At 42.5% G+C, this 21,006-nt stretch overlaps 1 protein-coding gene across 2 annotated transcripts in view; it reads right to left on the reverse strand.

Annotated features, from left to right (window-relative positions):
• setd3 (SET domain containing 3, actin histidine methyltransferase) overlaps positions 1-21,006 on the reverse strand; it is a 184,453-nt gene that overhangs the window by 13,179 nt on the left and 150,268 nt on the right. For both annotated transcript variants that reach the window (XM_072493008.1, XM_072493000.1), the window contains 4 exons: positions 18,112-18,226; positions 14,779-14,853; positions 10,345-10,511; positions 7,738-7,823 (listed from right to left, as the gene is read on the reverse strand). In XM_072493008.1, the coding sequence (XP_072349109.1) occupies positions 7,738-7,823; positions 10,345-10,511; positions 14,779-14,853; positions 18,112-18,226 (443 nt within the window). The remainder of the gene's footprint in view (positions 1-7,737; positions 7,824-10,344; positions 10,512-14,778; positions 14,854-18,111; positions 18,227-21,006) is intronic.

The following is a 21,006-nucleotide window of genomic DNA, read 5'->3' on the forward strand; positions in this document are numbered from 1 at the left end:
GGGATAAAGGGGGGGGGGGGAAAGAGAGAAGTGTGCCTAGGTAGGGTGCTCTTTCAGAGGGTTGGTGCAGAGTCTATGAGGGTTGAATGGCCTCCTTCTACACTGTAGGAATTCTGTGATTCTATTCTATGAAATAAAAACTTTATATTGCACCTTTCACAACCTCAAGACACCTCAAATAGCTTCACAGCAAAGCAAATACTTTTGAAGTATTGTAATTACTGTTTTGTGCCAATGTTCCACACAGTAAGATCCCACAAAGTGCAACAGGTGGGAGCTGTCCAAGGAAAGGCATTTATTTTATATTATTTTAAGGGATGTGAGCATCACTGGCCAGGCCAGCATTTATTGACAATCCCCAAATGTTTTTTCTTGAACTGCCGTAGTGCAAGTGTTGCAGCTAAACCCACAGTGCTTTTGGAAAGGGAGATCTAGGATTTTAACCCAGTGACAGTGAGGAATGACGATATAGTTCAACTCAGGTTGGTGTGTGACTGCAGGTGGTGGTATTCTCAGCATCTTCTGCCCTTGTCCTTCTAGGTGGTAGAGGTCATGAGTTTAGAAGGTGCTGTCGAAGGAGTCTTGGTGAGTTGCTACAGTGCATCTTGCAGATGGTACATACTGCTGCCACTGTGTGTTGGTGGTGGAGGGGGTGAATTTTAAGGTGGATGGGGTACCAATCAAGTGGGCTTTGTCCTGGATGGTTCTTGAGCAATGTTGGAGCTGTAGTCATCCAGACAAGTGGAGAGTATTCTATCATGAATGTGTCTTTTTCATAAGTTCATACGGTATAAGAGCAGAATTAGGCCATTCGATCATAGCTAATCTCATCATGGCCTTACTTCCACTGTCCTGCCCGTTCTCCATAACCCTTCAACCCATTACCAATTGTAAATCTACTCCTCCTTAAATGTACTCACTGTCCCTGCAACTCCTGCATTCTGGGGTAGCGAATTCCACAGATTCACAATCCTCTATGAGAAGTAGTTTCTCCTCAACTCCGTTTTAAATTTGCTACCTCTTATTTCGTTCTAGAATGTCCCACAAGAGAAAGCATCCGCTCCACGTCTACTTTATCCATACCTTTTATCATCTTCTCTCCCTCAATTTGATCCCTCCTCATTCTTCTAAACTCTAGAGTGTAGGCCTGAACAGTTCAATCTCTCTTCATATGACAAATCCCTCATCTCTGGAATCAACCTAATGAACTGTAGATGGTGGACACTCTTTGGGGAGTCAGGAGGCAAGTCACATGAAGCACCGATCCTTAGGAGGATACAAATTAAATAATTCCACTACCTTGTTAAATGACCCAGAGAAGCGGTTAGCCAACTTGACTTACAAGCACTCTCATTGCACAATGCTCACTTTTGATTATTACACTAACTAAACTTAACAGAACCACGTGTGCTGCTGTACCTTGTTTTTTGTTTATTTACGTTCATTGCCCATTGGTTCATTGTATGACTCCATTGGCAGTCTGTCACAATTGCACACTGACTGGTTACAAGGGTGGAGCAGGGAGGGTAAGAATGTGGCTCTATTTCTCCACCCCCACCATTTATTCTTTGATTCGTCTGACAAACATGAAAACAAAGACATTGAAGTAGGGTTCTATCTGCTTCACAATAATGAAAAAACAATCATTCATGAGGGTGCAGTGAGGAGTATGTAGTGAAACCTACTCTGCCTTTTGCTGCAGCCCTCCATGGTTCTGCTGTAGTGTCCGAGGAGGAAACAGAGGCAGATAAAGACTAGCTGACTCAGAGCTGACTGAGAACTGCTCGGTACCCACACACTACTGGTATCTCTGCCCAACTCTGTTTAACCTCTGCTCATTTTAAAAAAAATCATCAGCAGTTTTCATTGCAATCGTATTCTGATTAACCTTCCGCAATTTATTTTTATATATATCAGCATTTTCACAGCAAACTCACTTTCTTTACATAATCCAGAAAGCTACAACTGGCTATTTTTAAGATAGTAGGATTCCATAAACAGCAGTGTAAAATGGAAGTTATCTGTAATCCTTCAAATACTTGCAGTCTTAAAATTAAATGCTAAACCAATTTTTAAACTGGCAAAGGAAAACTGCAGAAAAAACTATTTTCATTTGCTCAACATGTTTGTCCTACAATTTTGTAACTGACGGCCTTCTAATTATCTTCGTCAGTTTAATTGACGCAACATTTAACATCAGTGTGGTATGTACTCTTACATGAACACTGATTGAATTCACATGATGCACCATACACATTATAAAATCGCTACATCAGTCAAAGGTCCAGCATAAATTGCTGTGAAATGCCCAAATGCAGTGAAAATGTAACTCCAATTCAGAGCAAGAAATGGAAGTGGCATGGCTCTCAAGAGAGTGGAGGAGGAAGACACTTTGACAAAGTTTGAGAAATTCTAGCTGCATTGAACCTTCTCATAATAAGCGTTTGACAATAAACCAATAAATGTTTGACAATAACTACCCATAAATCTGGACACAGTGTCCATTTTCTGGTGCTGTTCTATTGAGGCCATAGTTTAGGCAAGAAACATGCACATTTGTGTCCAAAGGTGTGCAGCTTGTCTTACTGTGAAAGGGAAATAAATTATCATGTTACGATCATGGGCTGAAAAAGCCATTATGCCTCTTATAGAACATAGAACAATACAGCGCAGTACAGGCCCTTCGGCCCACGATGTTGCACCGAAACAAAAGCCATCTAACCTACACTATGCCATTATCATCCACATGTTTATCCAATAAACTTTTAAATGCCCTCAATGTTGGTGAGTTCACTACTGTAGCAGGTAGGGCATTCCACGGCCTCACTACTCTTTGCGTAAAGAACCTACCTCTGACCTCTGTCCTATATCTATTACCCCTCAGTTTAAAGTTATGTCCCCTCGTGCCAGCCATTTCCATCCGCGGGAGAAGGCTCTCACTGTCCACCCTATCCAACCCCCTGATCATTTTGTATGCCTCTATTAAGTCTCCTCTTAACCTTCTTCTCTCCAACGAAAACAACCTCAAGTCCATCAGCCTTTCCTCATAAGATTTTCCCTCCATACCAGGCAACATCCTGGTAAATCTCCTCTGCACCCGCTCCAAAGCCTCCACGTCCTTCCTATAATGCGGTGACCAGAACTGTACGCAATACTCCAAATGCGGCCGTACCAGAGTTCTGTACAGCTGCAACATGACCTCCCGACTCCAGAACTCAATCCCTCTACCAATAAAGGCCAACACTCCATAGGCCTTCTTCACAACCCTATCAACCTGGGTGGCAACTTTCAGGGATCTATGTACATGGACACCTAGATCCCTCTGCTCATCCACACTTTCAAGAACTTTACCATTAGCCAAATATTCCGCATTCCTGTTATTCCTTCCAAAGTGAATCACCTCACACTTCTCTACATTAAACTCCATTTGCCACCTCTCAGCCCAGCTCTGCAGCTTATCTATATCCCTCTGTAACCTGCTACATCCTTCCACACCATCGACAACACCACCGACTTTAGTATCGTCTGCAAATTTACTCACCCACCCTTCTGCGCCTTCCTCTAGGTCATTGATAAAAATGACAAACAGCAACGGCCCCAGAACAGATCCTTGTGGTACTCCACTTGTGACTGTACTCCATTCTGAACATTTCCCATCAACCACCACCCTCTGTCTTCTTTCAGCTAGCCAATTTCTGATCCACATCTCTAAATCACCCTCAATCCCCAGCCTCCGTATTTTCTGCAATAGCCTACCGTGGGGAACCTTATCAAACGCTTTGCTGAAATCCATATACACCACATCAACTGCTCTACCCTCATCTACCTGTTCAGTCACCTTCTCAAAGAACTCAATAAGGTTTGTGAGGCATGACCTACCTTTCACAAAGCCATGCTGACTATCCCTGATCATATTATTCCTATCTAGATGATTATAAATCTTGTCTCTTATAATCCCCTCCAAGACTTTACCCACTACAGACGTGAGGCTCACCGGTCTATGGTTGCCGGGGTTGTCTCTGCTCCCCTTTTTGAACAAAGGGACCACATTTGCTGTCCTCCAGTCCTCTGGCACTATTCCTGTAGCCAATGATGACATAAAAATCAAAGCCAAAGGTCCAGCAATCTCTTCCCTGGCCTCCCAGAGAATCCTAGGATAAATCCTATCAGGTCCCGGGGACTTATCTATTTTCAGCCTGTCCAGAATTGCCAACACCTCTTCCCTACGTACCTCAATGCCATCTATTCTATTAGCCTGGGGCTCAGCATTCTGCTCCACAACATTATCTTTTTCCTGAGTGAATACTGACGAAAAATATTCATTTAGTATCTCGCCTATCTCTTCAGACTCCACACACAATTTCCCATCCCTGTCCTTGATTGGTCGTACTCTTTCCCTAGTCATTCGCTTATTCCTGACATACCTATAGAAACCTTTTGGGTTTTCCTTGATCCTTCCTGCCAAATACTTCTCATGTCCCCTCCTTGCTCGTCTTAGCTCTCGCTTTAGATCCTTCCTCGCTACCTTGTAACTATCCATCGCCCCAATTTTGCAGATTTTGCAGATATTTGCAGATATAATTTACAGAGAGATTACTATCGATTGCTCTGAAGCAGCAAACACCTTATTCATTCAGGAAAACCAGACCTTTGGGTCTACCTGTAACTTATGAGGTGTGTTTTTCAAAATACCTGAATGTAGACCCAAACGGAACAGGAATGCTCATTGCAACGTCACATTTGAAGAAAGTGCCCACTGCTGCTTCTCCTCCCCAAATATCAGCCCATCTCCAGTTTTCCCACTTCCGCACCACCAAAAAAACCACAGTCTGATCATTAAATAATCTATCTATTTTCTTGTTACTTCGAAGTTCCATGATGTGAAGACATTAAAACTGCAAACAAAATGTTTTATTCGCAGAAATGCCAGAACTCAAGGCCACAAGATACAATCACAGTTCCTGTCCAGTCTCAGAAGAGGTGCATGATTTGCAGAATGCATGGAAAAATGCAGAATTCCATCAGAATTATGAGTGGAGATTTTCTGGCCCCACCCGCCACCAGGATCTTCCGATACCACCGCCGTGGACCCCGGCTGGAAAATCCTGGCCCTGGTTGTTTGTTGTTGTTTCTCTTCTCTCACCTAGTGGTGCACAAGGTAGACTTTCATCTGTTCCCACAGCGAGAGTTGCTAACCTGTCACCAGAGGTTTATAGCCTGAGGAACGTTACTCCGCATTAGGCATGGCTGACCTCAAGCCTCTCCTGCTCTTACCGCCTGACAAAGGCATATTGGAAGGATTTTGCAGGTTGGTATTCAATCCTTTGGCCGCGGCATGAATTTGCCTACCTTGGCTATCAACTCCTGGAGTAGGACCCGAACCCAGAGCTTCTGGCTCAGAGGCAGGGACACTATGCCACAAGACCTCGCGGTCACCGTGCTCGAATTATTATTCATTACTCACTAGTCAAGATACAACAGTATATAAAAGGTAGTTACATTCATATTAGGTGAATGTAAACATTCTATGAAATTTAAAAGGGCTCCTCCATGTATTAATAGCAAACATTACTGTGAAGAAAAGTTCTCTTTGCTGATTTTCATTTAAAGATTTTATAATGCCTTGGTGAAATTATCTTTCTTTTCTGAACTGTATTATGTATACAGACACAGATGTTACAGAACAGTACCCCTCTATCATCAACTGGGAACTTTCCAGTGAAGCCTTCCCACAAAAACATGACAACTAGACGAGTTGGGAGCATTAGCTAATCTGAAATACATGCTCCTTTTGGAGGTGCTTCAAGCCAGTCTCTGCAATCTGTATCAACAAAGTCAGCCACAACAACAACCCATTATGAACATACAACATAAAATAAGAAATCACTTTAATAGAAAGATACGGACATGTAGAACCATAGAATTCCTACAGCGCAAAAGGAGGCAATTCGACCCATCGGGTCTGCTTCGACACCCTGAAAGAGCATCCTATCTAGGCCCACACCCACCCTATCCCTGTGACCCCACCTAACCTATACATTCTTGGACACTAAGGAGCAATTTAGCGTGGCCAATCCACCTAACCTGCACATCTTTGGACTGTGGTAGGAAACTGGAACACCCAGAGGAAACCCACGCAGACACGGGGAGAAAATGCAAACTCCTCCCAGTAATAATAATCTTTATTAGTGTCACACGTAGGCTTACATTAACACTGCAATTAAGTTAGTGTGAAAATCCCCTAGTCGCCACGCTCCGGCACCTGTTCAGGTACACAGAGGGATAATTCAGAATGCCACCTAACAGCGCGTCTTTCAGGACTTGTGGGAGGAAACCAAAGCACCCGGAAGAAATCCACGCAGACACAGGGAGAACGTGCAGACTCCACACACAGTGACCCAAGCAGGAATTAAACCCAGGGCCCTGTGAAGCAACAGTGCTAACCACTGTGCTACCGTCAGCCAAGGCCGAAATTGAACCTAGGACCCTGGCGCTGTGAGGCAGCAGCTGCTAACCACTGTGCTACAGTGCCACCCCTTTTTCCAAAACTGAATTTTACAGTGATAATATGAATCTAGCTGATTTACATGATCATAGAAAGCCTACAGTGCAGAAGGAGGCCATTCGCCCCATCGAGTCTACACCAGCCTTTTGAAAGAGCGTTCCACCCAAGCCCACTCCCCCACCCTATCCCAATAACCCCCTATCCATATTTATACACCTTTGAACACTAAGGGGCAATTTAGCATGGCCAATCCACCTAAACTACATATCTTTGGACTGTGGGAGGAAACCGGAGTATCCGGAGGAAACCCACACAGGTACGGAGAATGCGTAAACTTCCACACGGACAGTCACTCAAGGTGGGAATCGAGCCCCGGTCCCTGGTGCTGTGAGGCAGCAGTGCTAACCACTGTGCTACCATGTTGCCCCAGAGGCCAGGAAAAAAAAGCAATCAAGCCTACCCCACACAACGAGTGCCAGAACACCATGACTAAAAAATTTAAAACACTTCTTTCCTACCCCATGTAATAAATGGTTATTTATTTAAAGAGGGAAATTGGGGGAGAATTACTGTCACAGGGAGGCGACATCACAAATGAAATCACAAATACACACGACTTAACAGATATAAATGACAATATATGGAGGAGAGATTTAAAAATAAAAAATCAGGGTGCACAAGACTAGATTACATAAATCCCCAGAAAGCTTTTTACTTGTGGGGGGAGGGGGTGGAGAAGAGATAGCACTTGCAGGAAAATGACAATATTAATAGCAGTTCTCAATACAGCCAAGTGACAAATCAAGGTATCCTTTTAACAATTACAGTAAAGGCAATAAATATAAGAATTTGCCATCCTTAATGCTGACCTAGTATTACTTAGGACAGTCTGAGAAATAGCAAAACGTACAGTCATTGATGATTGGAGTAAATTATGTGGAAGAAAAGACACAAGTGAGCAAGAACATCATTATGCATCTGCAGCAGAGAATGCACTGGCCAATGTCCACAAAGATGTGCATCAGCAGCAAGTCCAAAACATAGTCAATGGAATAGATAATCACAAATAACTTCTCAGATATGATCTCACTTTAGGGATCTGTTATAAACTACTCGAGTTTCTCACTTGCAGTTCGAAAGAAGTAATTTTTAGCCTTTTGAGATTAGCACCTCACAATCATTTACAATAATATCCCCCACTTTAAAAAAGAAAAATGGGGGAAAGGCTTTACCTTCAGTCATGCAGAAGACGCGTAGGAAAGCTAACAGCTGGGCTGAGATGGGAGGTTCGCTGCAGTGTAGAGCAAATACGCTGGAACTGACAGAAACAATGGACACTAGAGTTAGTCTGTCAGAATAGTCACAATATCAGCTTCAACAAGTATCTAATTGTACCAAAGGTGAGTTATCAAAGCAGCAGCCGCAAACCAGAAAATGACCTAGCAATTTTCAAGTCATAGTTTAAGTTCACAGCATATAATGAACAGCAAGTGGCCACAGATTGTAAGATTCACTGACAGCCCATTCTGATTAAGTACCATGAATAATGGGCAAGTTTTCCAACCTTTAGTTCCCATCTCACACCTGGTGCACAAACTAGATAATCAGGGTCATGTATCCATGATTCAGCTTGACCACGTTTTCATCCATTTAAATTAACAAATGGCAACTTGGGTGGGCTGCATAATGAATATACAACTTTCTGCAACTGATATTTCAATATTGAGCTTCCAGCATGTGTGCTGTACTCTGGTAGTGCAAAATGCAGAAAATGATTCCCAACTATTACTTTAGGTATGATTATTTTTTCTCCTTGGTACTTTTGCTGCTTATTCTTCCCTCCAAGCTCCATTCTTCTTCCTTCAGCTAGAAGTTGGGATGGGAATGTAAGAGACTTTGAGTTGGTGTAAAGGACACCCTATGGGTAGTTTTTAAAAAAAATTAGAGTACCCGGTTATTTTTTCCCAATTGAGGGCACCTAACCTGCACATCTTTGGGTTGTGGGGGTGAAACCCACGCAAACACGGGGAGAATGTGAAAACTCAACACGGACAGTGAACCAGGGCCGGGATCAAACCTGGGTCCTCAGCGCCGTAGGCAGCACTGCGGGCCATGCCACCCAGCCCCATGGGTAGTTAATAAGGAGAAAGACTTGCCTACTGTGATTGTTCAAGATAGTGAGTGAGAAAGTGTGAAAAGAACAAGATAGAGTTTAATCTTGACAGCCTTGAAATGCATCTGTATCTTGCTGAGTGGGGCAGTAGTGCACAACCTTGTGCCTGCAAGTCAATACTCACAGACTTAATCATTTCTTGAGCAGGAAAGAAACGGAGTAGAGCTCAACATGTTTGTAGGAAAATATCTCACCATCATATAATTAGAAAGCATTATATATGAAGTCCTCACTATATTGAAGATAAGCCGCATGGTCTCAGAAGCAAAGGAAATTGTGCATGGCCACACTACACAAATTATTGTAGTTGTACAAATTATTATCGTTTTCCTCTCAAGAGCAGTTTTGTGCTTCGAACACTTGCCTATTCTAACTTCTTAAACCCATTTCAGTGGGACCATTATGAATGGATACTGTAATTTTTCCTGTTGATTTGAACTCAATTGTGCATTAAACAAGGAGGTGGGGGACCAGGAAGCAGTCTTTCATCTCAACTGCAACAGGTCTCAAAACTTGCATTTTGGAGAACTGCACTTAGGCATTTAAAATATTGTAGCGAGGCAAAAAGAGCTTTCAAAACATTGGAGTGTACATTTAATTATACCACTGATGCTTTAAAGAATATGACTCTGGTGAGAAAAAGGCACAATCAGTTCCACTTAAGTCACTCTCTTAATTCCATCATTATCAGGCTGTCTTAGGGAGCCATACAAAATGTGTGTTGATGTGAGTTGGGTATCAGAGGACACTTTATATGCTCTCTCTATTAATTAGTGTTATAATCATAGGTGGTGGCATATCAGACTTTTACTCTGAAGCAGCAATGCATTTAATAAGTAAATACTTCTGTCAAGAAAAATGCAGAGACTCTTTTTTGTGGTAAATGCAATACTTTATTTTATGCGGACTAATAATTCTTAAGTCGCTTTAGTCTCATTTGTTCGCCTGACAGAGGGACCCAGGCTTCTGAGGGAGGGCTGGAGATTTTCAGGCAGAGAGAAACTGTATTCTAATAGTTAGCCCATAAAAGATCTGCAGTGACCATACCAAAGCTTCATATGTCACTTTGGATGAAATATTGCAAACTTTGTCTTTAAGTTTTAAATGGAAAAACACACCTCCCCTGCTCCCCACCTCGGTATACATAGAGATCCACTTTTAGTAACTGAATTTCATGCTTCCTCCAATCAATACTGTAAATAATTGGACTGTTCCCCTTTCCCCGATAATGTTTTACCATGTTTGGAAGCAACCACAATTACCTGCTTCTTAGATTATGGCTGTCACAACCGAAGACTGAGGGGTAATTTTCTGAGTTTACAACTGGCAGAGAGTCTCACCCACCAACTACATGTTATCAAGAAATTGGAAGCACATAGTCCATGATTTTTCGCCCGTTAAATTTATTAGAAAGATAGTGGGCAGCATTACGGTGATATCTTGAGGAACACAACTGCCAGACAAAGTTGTTCATTGATCCAGAAACTCAAAAAACTAGCATTAAAATGTCCATATATTAATTATTTTATATGCCTTATAGGGTAAACTGCAGATAAGGTAAACAATTTTAATATTTTTACATGTATTCTCGCATAAACAGCTGAATTTGCCGGTTGGTGATTGCCCAATGCTAAGAGATGGACAAAACCCTTTCTAAAATACTTACGTTGGTATGCCAGCACGAGCTAAAACTTCTGCTTTCATAGCATAGAGTCGGTCACTTTTACTCACTCCCAGCTTTATCTTCACTCTGTCGTGCGAGTTATTATTGAAAAAAAATCCATTGTGTATCACAAACTCAGCATTGGAGCGAGTCCCATAGAAAATATAGATCTGAAAGATTCAAATATCATGTGTTAGATCAGTACAAATTGTCTGGGAAACTGGCTGGAAATCAAAGGCCCCAAGTTCCAATTGCAGAAGCTTCTGCTTTTTACTATGTAGATTTAAACTGAATACTAAGCAGAGAGTTCTGGCAGTTTCAGCTTAGTTTACAAGTGCACTTTTCAAAACGATTCAGGGATTTCCTGCTGCATAGCAAAAAAGGAACAAGCGCAAGCCACTTAGCCCCTCAAGTCTGATTTGTGATTCAATCGCTGATCTGCGATTTAACCCCATAAATCCACCCTGTCTTATTGCTTAATACCTTTGCATAACAAAAATCTATCAATCATAGTCTTAAAATTAACTGATCTAGTGCCAATTGCCATTTGCAGAAGAATGCTCCGAACATCTATTGCGCTCTATGTGTAGATGTGATTCCTAATTTCACTCTCAAAAGGTTGGTCTTTAATTTTTAGACCATGTTCTATAGCCTGGAACTTCACAAGAAACAGAAATATGTTCTCTCTATCTACTCCCAATAAATCTTGAAAATTCTGATGAAATCAGCCAATAACTTTCAAGACTTTCAAAATTTCAGGAAATGCAATCCTAGTTTGTGTAATCGTTCCTCCTTATTTAAACCTTGGGACGTCCAGATATGATCTGGTCAATCTACACTGCTATCCTCTATCCCCAAGGCCAATATATACTTCCTTATGTATGATGCGCAGAATGGCTCCCTGGACTCCATGTGTGGTCCAACCATGACGTTGTATAGCTGAAGAATTACCTCTACTCCCTGGTACTCTAGTATACGAAGGCTGAGATCCATTAGTCTTTTTAATTATTTTCTCTACCTGTTGATGACATTTTCTAAGGACTCTTTGGAGCTCCACTACTTCTAACTTTTCATCTTTGAAAAATACATGTTCTATCCATTAAAGTTCAAAATGGACGACTTCCCATTTACCTACACTGAAATCCATTTGTCAGTTTGCCCATTCACTTAACCCATTAATATTCCCTTGTAATTTTATACTCTTATCTACAATGCACCTATCTTTGTGTTATCAGTGTAATCCCATAATTTCAACCCGTTTGCTCTAAGCAGCTCAAATTGATGTCAAAAGAGTCAGGCACAAGGCCTAAAGGGTCAATGTCATCCAGATTTTGAGGAAAGGGATGTGATAGAAATCTCCATCTGATTGTAAAAGAAAATCCATAAGTAACAAGTGAAAATAACAGCAACAAGGGGAGGTGTGGAAATTTTGATATTCTTAAAGGAAATGCATTTAGGTTACAATGTACAAACATAAAGGCTTCAACAGCCAACTTCCTATTGGCAAAGTTCACATTTGAACCAGGGTATAATCCAAGCTCACAATTCACAGCAGGGCTGCACAATCGAGAGGTGTTGTCTTTTATTGCGGATGTTGCACCGAGGCCCCATCTGCCCTCTCAGGTGCAAGTAAAAGATCTCCTGGCACTATTCAATGAGAAGCGGGGGAATCCTCCTTAGTGTCATAGTCAATAATTATCCCTTAACCAACACCGAAAATAAAGTTCTGATGAAAGGCCACAAACTGAAACACTGACACTGCTTCTTTCCCCATAGACGCTGAAAGGCTTGTTGAGTATTTGTAGCATTTTCGGTTTCCTTATCTAAAGCTGGTGAACTGGTAATGTATTTCATTGCTTTTTGAGAGACTTGGCCATGCTTTGTACAACTGCGACTACGGACCTGATTTTAACTTTGCGCACGTGGTGGGTTTTGAATGAGTTACAATTTCACCAGATATTGCAAGTGTACTTCACTGGCTGCAAAAGTACTTTGAAACATCCTGTGCTTGTGAGAGGTAGATAAATACAAGTTCTTTCTTTTATTTAATGAGCCTGTACTAAATTCCTGTGCATGCTATTTTAAAATGTAAAACGAACAGATTCACGCCTGCGTAAAAATACCATGCCCAGGAAGGCAATATAATTACATTCAGCATTTATACGTGAGCATAATTGTTCTAACCTTAAGAGCTGAAAATTGCTGAGGGTTGGCAAATGGGCTGTTTCAAACTAAAGTGGCTAACACAAATCCAAAGAAATACAGAAAAATAATTTTTCGGTGATCAATGAAACCAATCATGGGAGGTGGCAGGTGATATGCTACAAATCCAATTCAAATTCAGTGCCAATGCACTGGTCTGTTTCCACTTACAATACTCATGAGTAAACAAACTAACTGATTCTTGAGAAATTAAATTTTTTACTAATACTGTTATGCTCCTAGTTGATGTTATAACTGGACAGGAAGATTCCAGAATGGAACCTGGCTCAAAAGACCGCAACGTTAACTTTAAAAAAATATATATAAAACATGGAGAAGCAGAATCGTTAGTTAATTTTAAAAACACAAGAAAAGGAACATTTATAAAACATGAGACGTTGGATTATGATACAATACTCCTTCACTCTCCCCTTATCTCAACAATTACACACAGATTTTAAGACTAACACAGATTACAAAGTACATCTTAAACTACAAAGGCCTCATTAACACACAAGATGACTATGGTAAGACACACTCCTCTCTGAACCCAAGTGAATGTCTATGGATTTCTCCTCAAAACCCCCTCAGATGATTCTTATACCGTGAGCCACCTTGTCTCTCTGAACTTCGGCTTCCACACAAGTGATTTCAAATTCGGCTTTCAAGTCACACTTTTAAATTACCCTTTCCCTGCGATGCTTCCATCAAGATTTCGCTTTCAGGTTTTACACTTTGCCCTTCAGGTTTCTTTTGTCATAAAGACTTTTATACAAACTCCAAAGTCCAGCCACTGATCTCCACAATTATTTCAAACCAGTCTCCCAAACCAGTAATTTCTCACAAACTCTACTGCAGATATCTTTCTGGCCTCTCATGATCCAATGCCTTTTCAATTCTGTGATTTTGCTGAACAGTAATCTGTTCATGGTTCGCAGTTTCTGCTGTTCTGCTAATTCTTGGAAACTTCTCTTCATTTCTCCAGTTTCCTTAACCATTTGTTTTCTTAACCATTACTCCATAGTATGGCTTTTGTTCCAGCAAGGCTGAGAGAGATGTTCCCTCTTTAATCGTCTAAGGCCAACTGCTTCTAGCAGAGCTATGAGAGCTGCCTTTTCTCTCACTACCCATCTCCAACTGCAATCAAATTAGCTAAACTAAAACGTAAAGGCTTTTCTACCTTACAAGGCCCCAGTTGCTAAGCAACTACTGCTAGTTTATTTACTCTTCACGACATAGCCCTCTCTAAGTACAATAGAAGCACAGTTGGAATTGAAACCAACCCCCACATATACAAACTCCATTGCTCAGGCACAGAAACATTAAATTAAACCTACTTAAAACCATAACTTATTTCTAATACAAATAAATATCCCTCAAAACTACCTTTGTTTTCCTAACAATACTTTGCAGTTAATTTAGCAAAGCACACTGATGTCAGCCAGGGTTGCATTGTGTTTGACATTTCCCCTGCTGTCCTGCCCCAGTTTTACATTGTGACTCCTTTCAGTGATCTTGCGATTCTTTCAGAATCTGGGTTTGTCACCATCAAGCTTTCATCTCACTATACTTCCACATGTTCTTTCGGCCCTTACCAAAGCTTGCTGCATCTTTGTGTGTTGTAGAAAAATTGTAGAAGATAAAGCAGTCTTTATACTAAAACAATAGCGCAATCAAGTATGCATAAACTGTTTGAAAAATCAGATGACCTCATTAATAGGGTTAAAAATAGCAGCAAGTCGCAAAGGAACTGGCTAAATCTTTTACTTTAAAAAAAAAAATTGAAGTCTCAGTCATCCCACTTGTGTAGGATTTGGGGTGTGATTCATTGTATATTACCCATCAGCTAAAAATAGGACAATGTGCACTCTCTCTCCTCAAATAAGTCTACAAAGGAGTAAAGCTGTTCATGCCTTGATAGCATATTACATTACATAGAATTTACATCACTGAAACAGGTCAACGGGCCAACTGTTCTATGCTGTGTTTATGTTCCATGGGAGCTCCTTCCCACCCTACTTCATCTAATCCTATCTACATATCCGTCTTAAAATAGAACAGGATTCCCAATTGTCACCCGTGAACACATAGCACTACTTCTGTTGGGAAGATTACTTCACTGAAATTTCTGTTTCCCTTGGGTTTAAAAAAAATTAAATGTCATTCCAATAACAAAATAATGTTAATGTTTACAAAACCGCTCAGAAGCATGAAACCAATAACTTTCTTCCTTACCTGATCTTCAGCTTTATAATCCTGTAAAGCAACACATTCACACCTGTCATCCTCCAGGTTATACCCAGTTGTGATCTACAAAGAGAAGGACTGAAGGTTAAGATAGTCCTACAACTAAGTGGCACCAAGTTTCCAGGGCCAAATTTGGGACTTTTTGGGGGTACAAATTGAATTTAGGGAATACTTTATAGTCTCCCCTCCGGGAGTGGGGGTGGGGAGGCTGCCATTTCATCTGGCAGCGTTGCATTTTAGGTATCTGGAGGTGCAGGTAACCCGGGATTGGGCAAGGCTTCGGAAGTTCAATTTCAATAGCCTGATTGAGTGGGTGAAGGTGGACTTGCTGAGGTGAGGCAATCTCTCTCTGTTGTTGGCAGGCCGGGTACAGACAGTAAAGATTAATGTTTTGCCGCGATTCTTGTTCTTGGTTCAATGCCTGCGGTCTTTTTGCACAAGGTGTTTTTTAGGGGGATGGACAGGCTGATCTCCTTGTTTGTTTGGGTGGGAAAGGTGCCTAGGATTAGGAAGGTGATGCTGCAGAGGGGACGCCTCCCAAATTTGATAAATTATTATTGGGCGGCAAATGCAGAAAAGATTTGGGGATGGAGCTTTGTGGGGGAGGATGGAGGTGGGTTCTTGAAGGAAGTCGGGATTGTGGGCACTGGCAATGGCTCCCGATGGCCCCAGGGAAGTATTTGATGAGTCCAGTGGTGGTGGCCACGTTGAAGATCTGGAGGCAGTTGAGGCAGCATTTTAGGTTGGGTCACAATTATTTCAAACCAGTTTCCCAAACCAGTAATTTCTCACAAACCCTACTGCAGATATCTTTTTGGCCTCTCATGATCCAATGCCTTTCCAACTCTGGGATTTTACTGAACAGTAATCTGTTCCTGGTTCTCAGTTTCTGCTGTTCTGTTAACTATTGGAAACTTCTCTTTATTTCCCAACTAGGGCAATCATGGGGGATTAAGGAAATTAAGGATCTGTTTCTGGGAGGGCGATTTGCGAGTTTGGAGGAGCTGGGCGAGAGGTTGGGCTGGAGCGGAGTGAAGGTTTCAGGTATATGCAGGTGCAGGACTTTGCGAGGAAGGTCGGAAACACATGCCTCCTTGTTGCTGGAGGCGGTGCCGTCAGCAGGGCGGTTGGAGAGGGGGCTTGTCTCAGCGATTTATGGGAGGATTTTGGAGGTGGTGTCCACGGACGGGGTCAAGGCGAACGGGAGGAAGACTTTGGGGCTGGCGCTGGAGGAAGGACTTTGGTGCGAGGTGCTGTGGAGGGTAAATGCCTCGTTCTTCTGGCGAGGCTGGGCCTGAAACAGATCTTTATTGTCACAAGTAGCCTTACATTATTGGGCCGACCTTACAAGGTCTAGGATGAGCCAGCTGTTTGAGGGGTGGAGGATGTCAGTGAGCGGTGTGAGAGGGGCCCTGCAAACCATGTTCATACATTTTGGATCTGCCCGAAGTTGGAATGGTTTTGGAGGACGGTGTTCAGCACCATTTCAGAGGTCTTACATATGGACAAGGAGCCTGGTCTCCTAGAAGCCATATTCGGTCTGTCTGACCCTCCGGAGCTCAAGGTGGCCGCGGGGCAGATGTTTTAGCCTTCGCCTCGCTGATTGCTCGCAGGTGGGTCTTGTTGGGCAGCACGTTGGCATAGTGGTTAGCACTGTGGCCTCACAGTGGCAGTGTCTCAAGTTTGATTCCCGCTGGGTCACTGTCTGTGAGGAGTCTGCACGTTCTCAGTGTCTGCTTGGGTTTCCTCCGGGTGCTCCGGTTTCCTCCCACAAGTCCCAAAAGATGTGCTGTTAGGTAATTTGGACATTCTGAATTCTCCCTCGGTGTGCCCCAACAGGCGCCGGAGTGTGGTGACTCGGGGATTTTCACAGTAACTTCATTGCTGTGTTAGTGTAAGCCTACTTGTGACAATAAAGATTATTGTTATCATTACTGTGGTGGAGGTCAGCTTCTCCACCCTGTGCCTCGGCGTGGCGGGGGAACCTGCTGGAGTTTTTGACCCTGGAAAAAGTGAAGTTTGCTCCAAAGGGGGGAGAGCAAGTGATGGGTTCTAGAATTGTTGGGGTTTGTTTATCGTGCATTTTGGGGAGTTGGTTACCGTTGATGTTGAGGGAGGAGAGGGGTCGGGGGGGGGGGGGGGTTTGTGGGGTTGTTGAAAATTGTAAAAATGCTGAAAGTGTGTGGAGTAAAAATACTTTAAAAAAAACGTTTCCAGGTCTGAAATGTCCTTGGGTGTGTACAAAAACAGTCTATGTAAAACCGTAGCTTAAAGCAAAGGTGGAAATTTCCTCTCGCTCTTCCCAAGATGAAATACATAAGAGTTTACACAGTCAGAGGACAAAACTACATTTGTTGCACTCTCAAGTCCTTGTCCACATTAGCTGTCTATCATCCAATCACAAGGAACGCTGCTTCTCCATACCAAGAAACGGTATGAGAAAATATCTTTCACTATTATGTAATGAACAGATGTGGATTTAAGGGCAACGTGTGCCTTCTTTGGAGTTTGTACTTGCATAACTAACCGCACAAATAGATCCATTCGTGCCCACCATCACCCAAGATATTTTGCAGGACTGATAACCACCCGTAGCTGTCGGCTCATAGTTTATCTGCATTAACCCTTCTCACACAATAGAAGTGTATCAGTTGGCCAACTTCCAACTTGACATAGAGCGGGAGCAGGCTATTCGGCCCCTGAAGCCTGCTCCAGCATTTGAGGAGATGATGGCTGATCTATATCTGAGCTCCATCTATCCACGATGCCCTGAGCTAACATAAATACGAGCGATCTTAGTCTTAAAAGCTCTCACTGTTTTATCAATCACAGCCTTTGGGAGTCAGAATTGCTGATACCCTTTAAGTACTTCCTGATTGATTAACATACTGAATGGCCTTGCCCTAATTTTAAGATTATGTCGCCCAGTCTGGAGTGGCCCATGAGAGGAAATACCTTTTCTATATCTATGCTATTGACTCCTTGAGAAGAGACTCACTCGTATCCATTAAAAGACATCAGAGCTTGAACAACTGTTTCATCGCAAGTCACAACAACACAAGCAGTGGCTGTGGGGAAGTCTGTAGCCCAGGTCATTCTGCAACCTAGCTAGTCTGCATTGCTGCAGGAAGCACCTTGAGCTCCAAGACCTCACAGGCAGGCAACTATTTTAATGTTGTTTGAAAAGACAAGGCCTAAACTGCTTTGTCACTGGGCTACTTGCTGGAAACAAACATAAGGGCAGATTGCTTGAATTAAAGGTGAACTTTAAGTGACGCAGACTAAAGTCCCTTACAGGGTATAAGTGGATGTTTCACTCACCAAGCCATTGGTATGGTTACACATATCCCACAGAGGTATAAGGGCCAAAGTGACCCGGGAACCATCTTCAGTTGGAATTTGGTTCTGGCGGGTCATGACAGAAGAGACAGCCCATCTGCAACGAAACAGAAAAATGAAACCGTTATGAAATTGGAAAGTAAGTTGATATTTTCAAGTTCAAGGATATGGAGCTGAATTTTACACTTCCCACCAATAGATTTCTCCCCCCACCAGCAAGTTTACAAGTGGGGGCATGTAAAATCCAGTGGGGGCCTTTCCACCGCCTAACTTTACGCTCATGATGGTCTACAAAATGTTACAGGGAGCAGTGGGGAGGTTTTGGAGTCATCCTGGCCCGGCTGGTACTTTACCCACAGCGAGGCAGTCCAGACGATGCGGGAAGCCTGGCAGGTTCAGCTGCATTGCCTGGTATTGTACGAGGGGAGGGGAAAACAACCTTGCTAGCCACTCGCCTCCCCCTGCTCTCTTAGGACTGTGGCACCCTGTAATATCCAGACCATGGTGCAATGCTTTCATAAATTTGAATGCCCCAAGGACCAAGCCACCATTCTTCTTTCAAAAGCGCCCAAAGACAAAAATGTTCTTCAAGCATTCTTTCAGTTATTTTTCCCAATCTCACTGCTGCTTCTCAGTGTTGATTCAGCATCTTCCTCTATCCCTTGGAGAGCATGGATCATCACATGTGGGGGAAGTTATATGCAAACACGGTATGGGCAGCACGGTAGCATTGTGGATAGCACAATTGCTTCACAGCTCCAGGGTCCCAGGTTCGATTCCGGCTTGGGTCACTGTCTGTGCTGAGTCTGCACATCCTCCCAGTGTGTGCGTGGGTTTCCTCCGGGTGCTCCGGTTTCCTCCCACAGTCCAAAGATGTGCGGGTTAGGTGGATTGGCCATGATAAATTGCCCTTAATGTCCAAAATTGGCCTTAGTGTTGGGTGGGGTTACTGGGTTATGGGAATAGGGTGGAGGTGCGGACCTTGGGTAGGGTGCTCTTTCCAAGAGCCGGTGTAGACTCGATGGGCCGAATGGCCTCCTTCTGCACTGTAAATTCTATGATCTATGAAACATATGTCAGTTTATATACCCTATCAGAGAATGTTCAGCAGTCATTTTTCAGACATCAAACTCAGAGAAGGTTCACACAACACACAACTAAACGTGTAATAAAACCCCTGCAACTCAACTGTGTTAGGTTAACGTCTCCTTTAATTCTGTGACTGAAGGTGCTGGTGATGACAAACTCTTAGGTTATGAACCAGACTACACACTTAATAAAGCAGTTCTAAACTATTTGTATCTACAAGCTGCTGTTCATTGAAGTCTACAAGCGCAGTGAGATGAGATAAAACTCTACCTAGGACGGAGATGAAAAGCATTTTGTAATCGAGAGGCTTGTGAACTTTGGGAATTCTTGAAACTCCAGAAGGCTTTTACACGTTCAGCCATCGAGTATACTCAAACCAGAGATGGACAGATTTTTGGACACTAAAGGAATCAAGGGATAAATGAATGTGACGGAAAAGTGAAGTGAGGTAGAAGATCAGTCATAATCTTACTGAATGAGAAAGCAGGCTCGGGGGGCCATATTCTATTAATAATAAAATCAGAAAACGTTGGAAACACTTAGCATGTCAGGTAGAATCTGTGGAGGGAGAAACTGAGTTTCAAATCATGACCTTTCATCAGAACAGCCTGAAACATTAACACTGTTTCTCTCTCCACAGATGCTGCCTCACCTGTTGAGTTTCTTTCATACTTCCAGCATCCACTGTTTTGCTTCTGGATTCCTGCTACTTTGTGCAAAAAAGTCTATTTAGCATGTGCCTGTGCCATCACTGGTTCTCTGCCAAATCTCTGTGGTTGTCTGTGTTTCATAAGCATCAAACCCGACCGGTGTTGTAGTGGGAACACCGCATGTACATCAGACCCATGTGAGGTAAAGAGAGACATGAAGAATAAATCCAAAAATAATTGTACTCCGATCAGAATTAAGAGTTCAACATGGCATTAGTAGAGGCCTTATTCAGACCCTTGCGGGTACAATTGTTTTGATCTTATTTGATCGGTCTTCAAAGAAAGGCTCCCTCACCCTCACCTCCAGTCTTCCCACCCTCACCCTCCTGCACATTCAGCCTCCACGATAAACTCCGCTTTTATTTTAAGGGATAGCTACTGGGAATTAAATAGTCATTGAACAGCAACAAGGAAATGCGGATTAAAAGTTTGAACTCGACCCATTTTCAAGCGTGGTCCTTCGGAGGTTTAGTTTTCAGGACGGTCTTGGAATCTCCAGGAATTAAAGATTAATCTGCTGCTGTGACAACTACTGTAGAAAATTTCGAAGGATATTAAAGAACCCTTACCTCCTCAATTTTGATCGCTTTTTAAAATTAGTTATAAAGTATTAACTTAGTGCAACAGTTGGAAGCTGGAGTTTGAGTGATGAAAATCCACTGACAGATAAAGACGAAAGTGATATGTCCACTTGCATAACTTACTAATGCCAGTGGATGATCAGCAAATCAATCGAGTCTTCAGTAAGCAAATTTTAGATACGTTTCTCAACACATCAAACAAAAAGCTATACTTGGATAAAGTACTTTGGGTTTGTTGTCTTTGAAAAATGCTGTATTTCACTCTCTCATTCTTAAGAGTGTTTAAGTCAGCACATTTTAGATCCTGCTCGTTGCCTGATGAGTCACCTTTGATGAAGCAGATGGATTGCAAGTACAGTGGGGTTCCCATTATTAAAATGAGGCACTAACTTTATGCACAGGCTGCTGCAGAGCTCGTTTCACAACACTATTTCACTAGGGGAAAAAAATATATAACTTTCCTAAATTCTCTCTCACATTTTCTTTTAAATACCAAC

Source organism: Scyliorhinus torazame, chromosome 2 (assembly GCF_047496885.1).
Source record: "Scyliorhinus torazame isolate Kashiwa2021f chromosome 2, sScyTor2.1, whole genome shotgun sequence".
NCBI classification, from domain to species: Eukaryota; Metazoa; Chordata; class Chondrichthyes; order Carcharhiniformes; family Scyliorhinidae; genus Scyliorhinus; species Scyliorhinus torazame.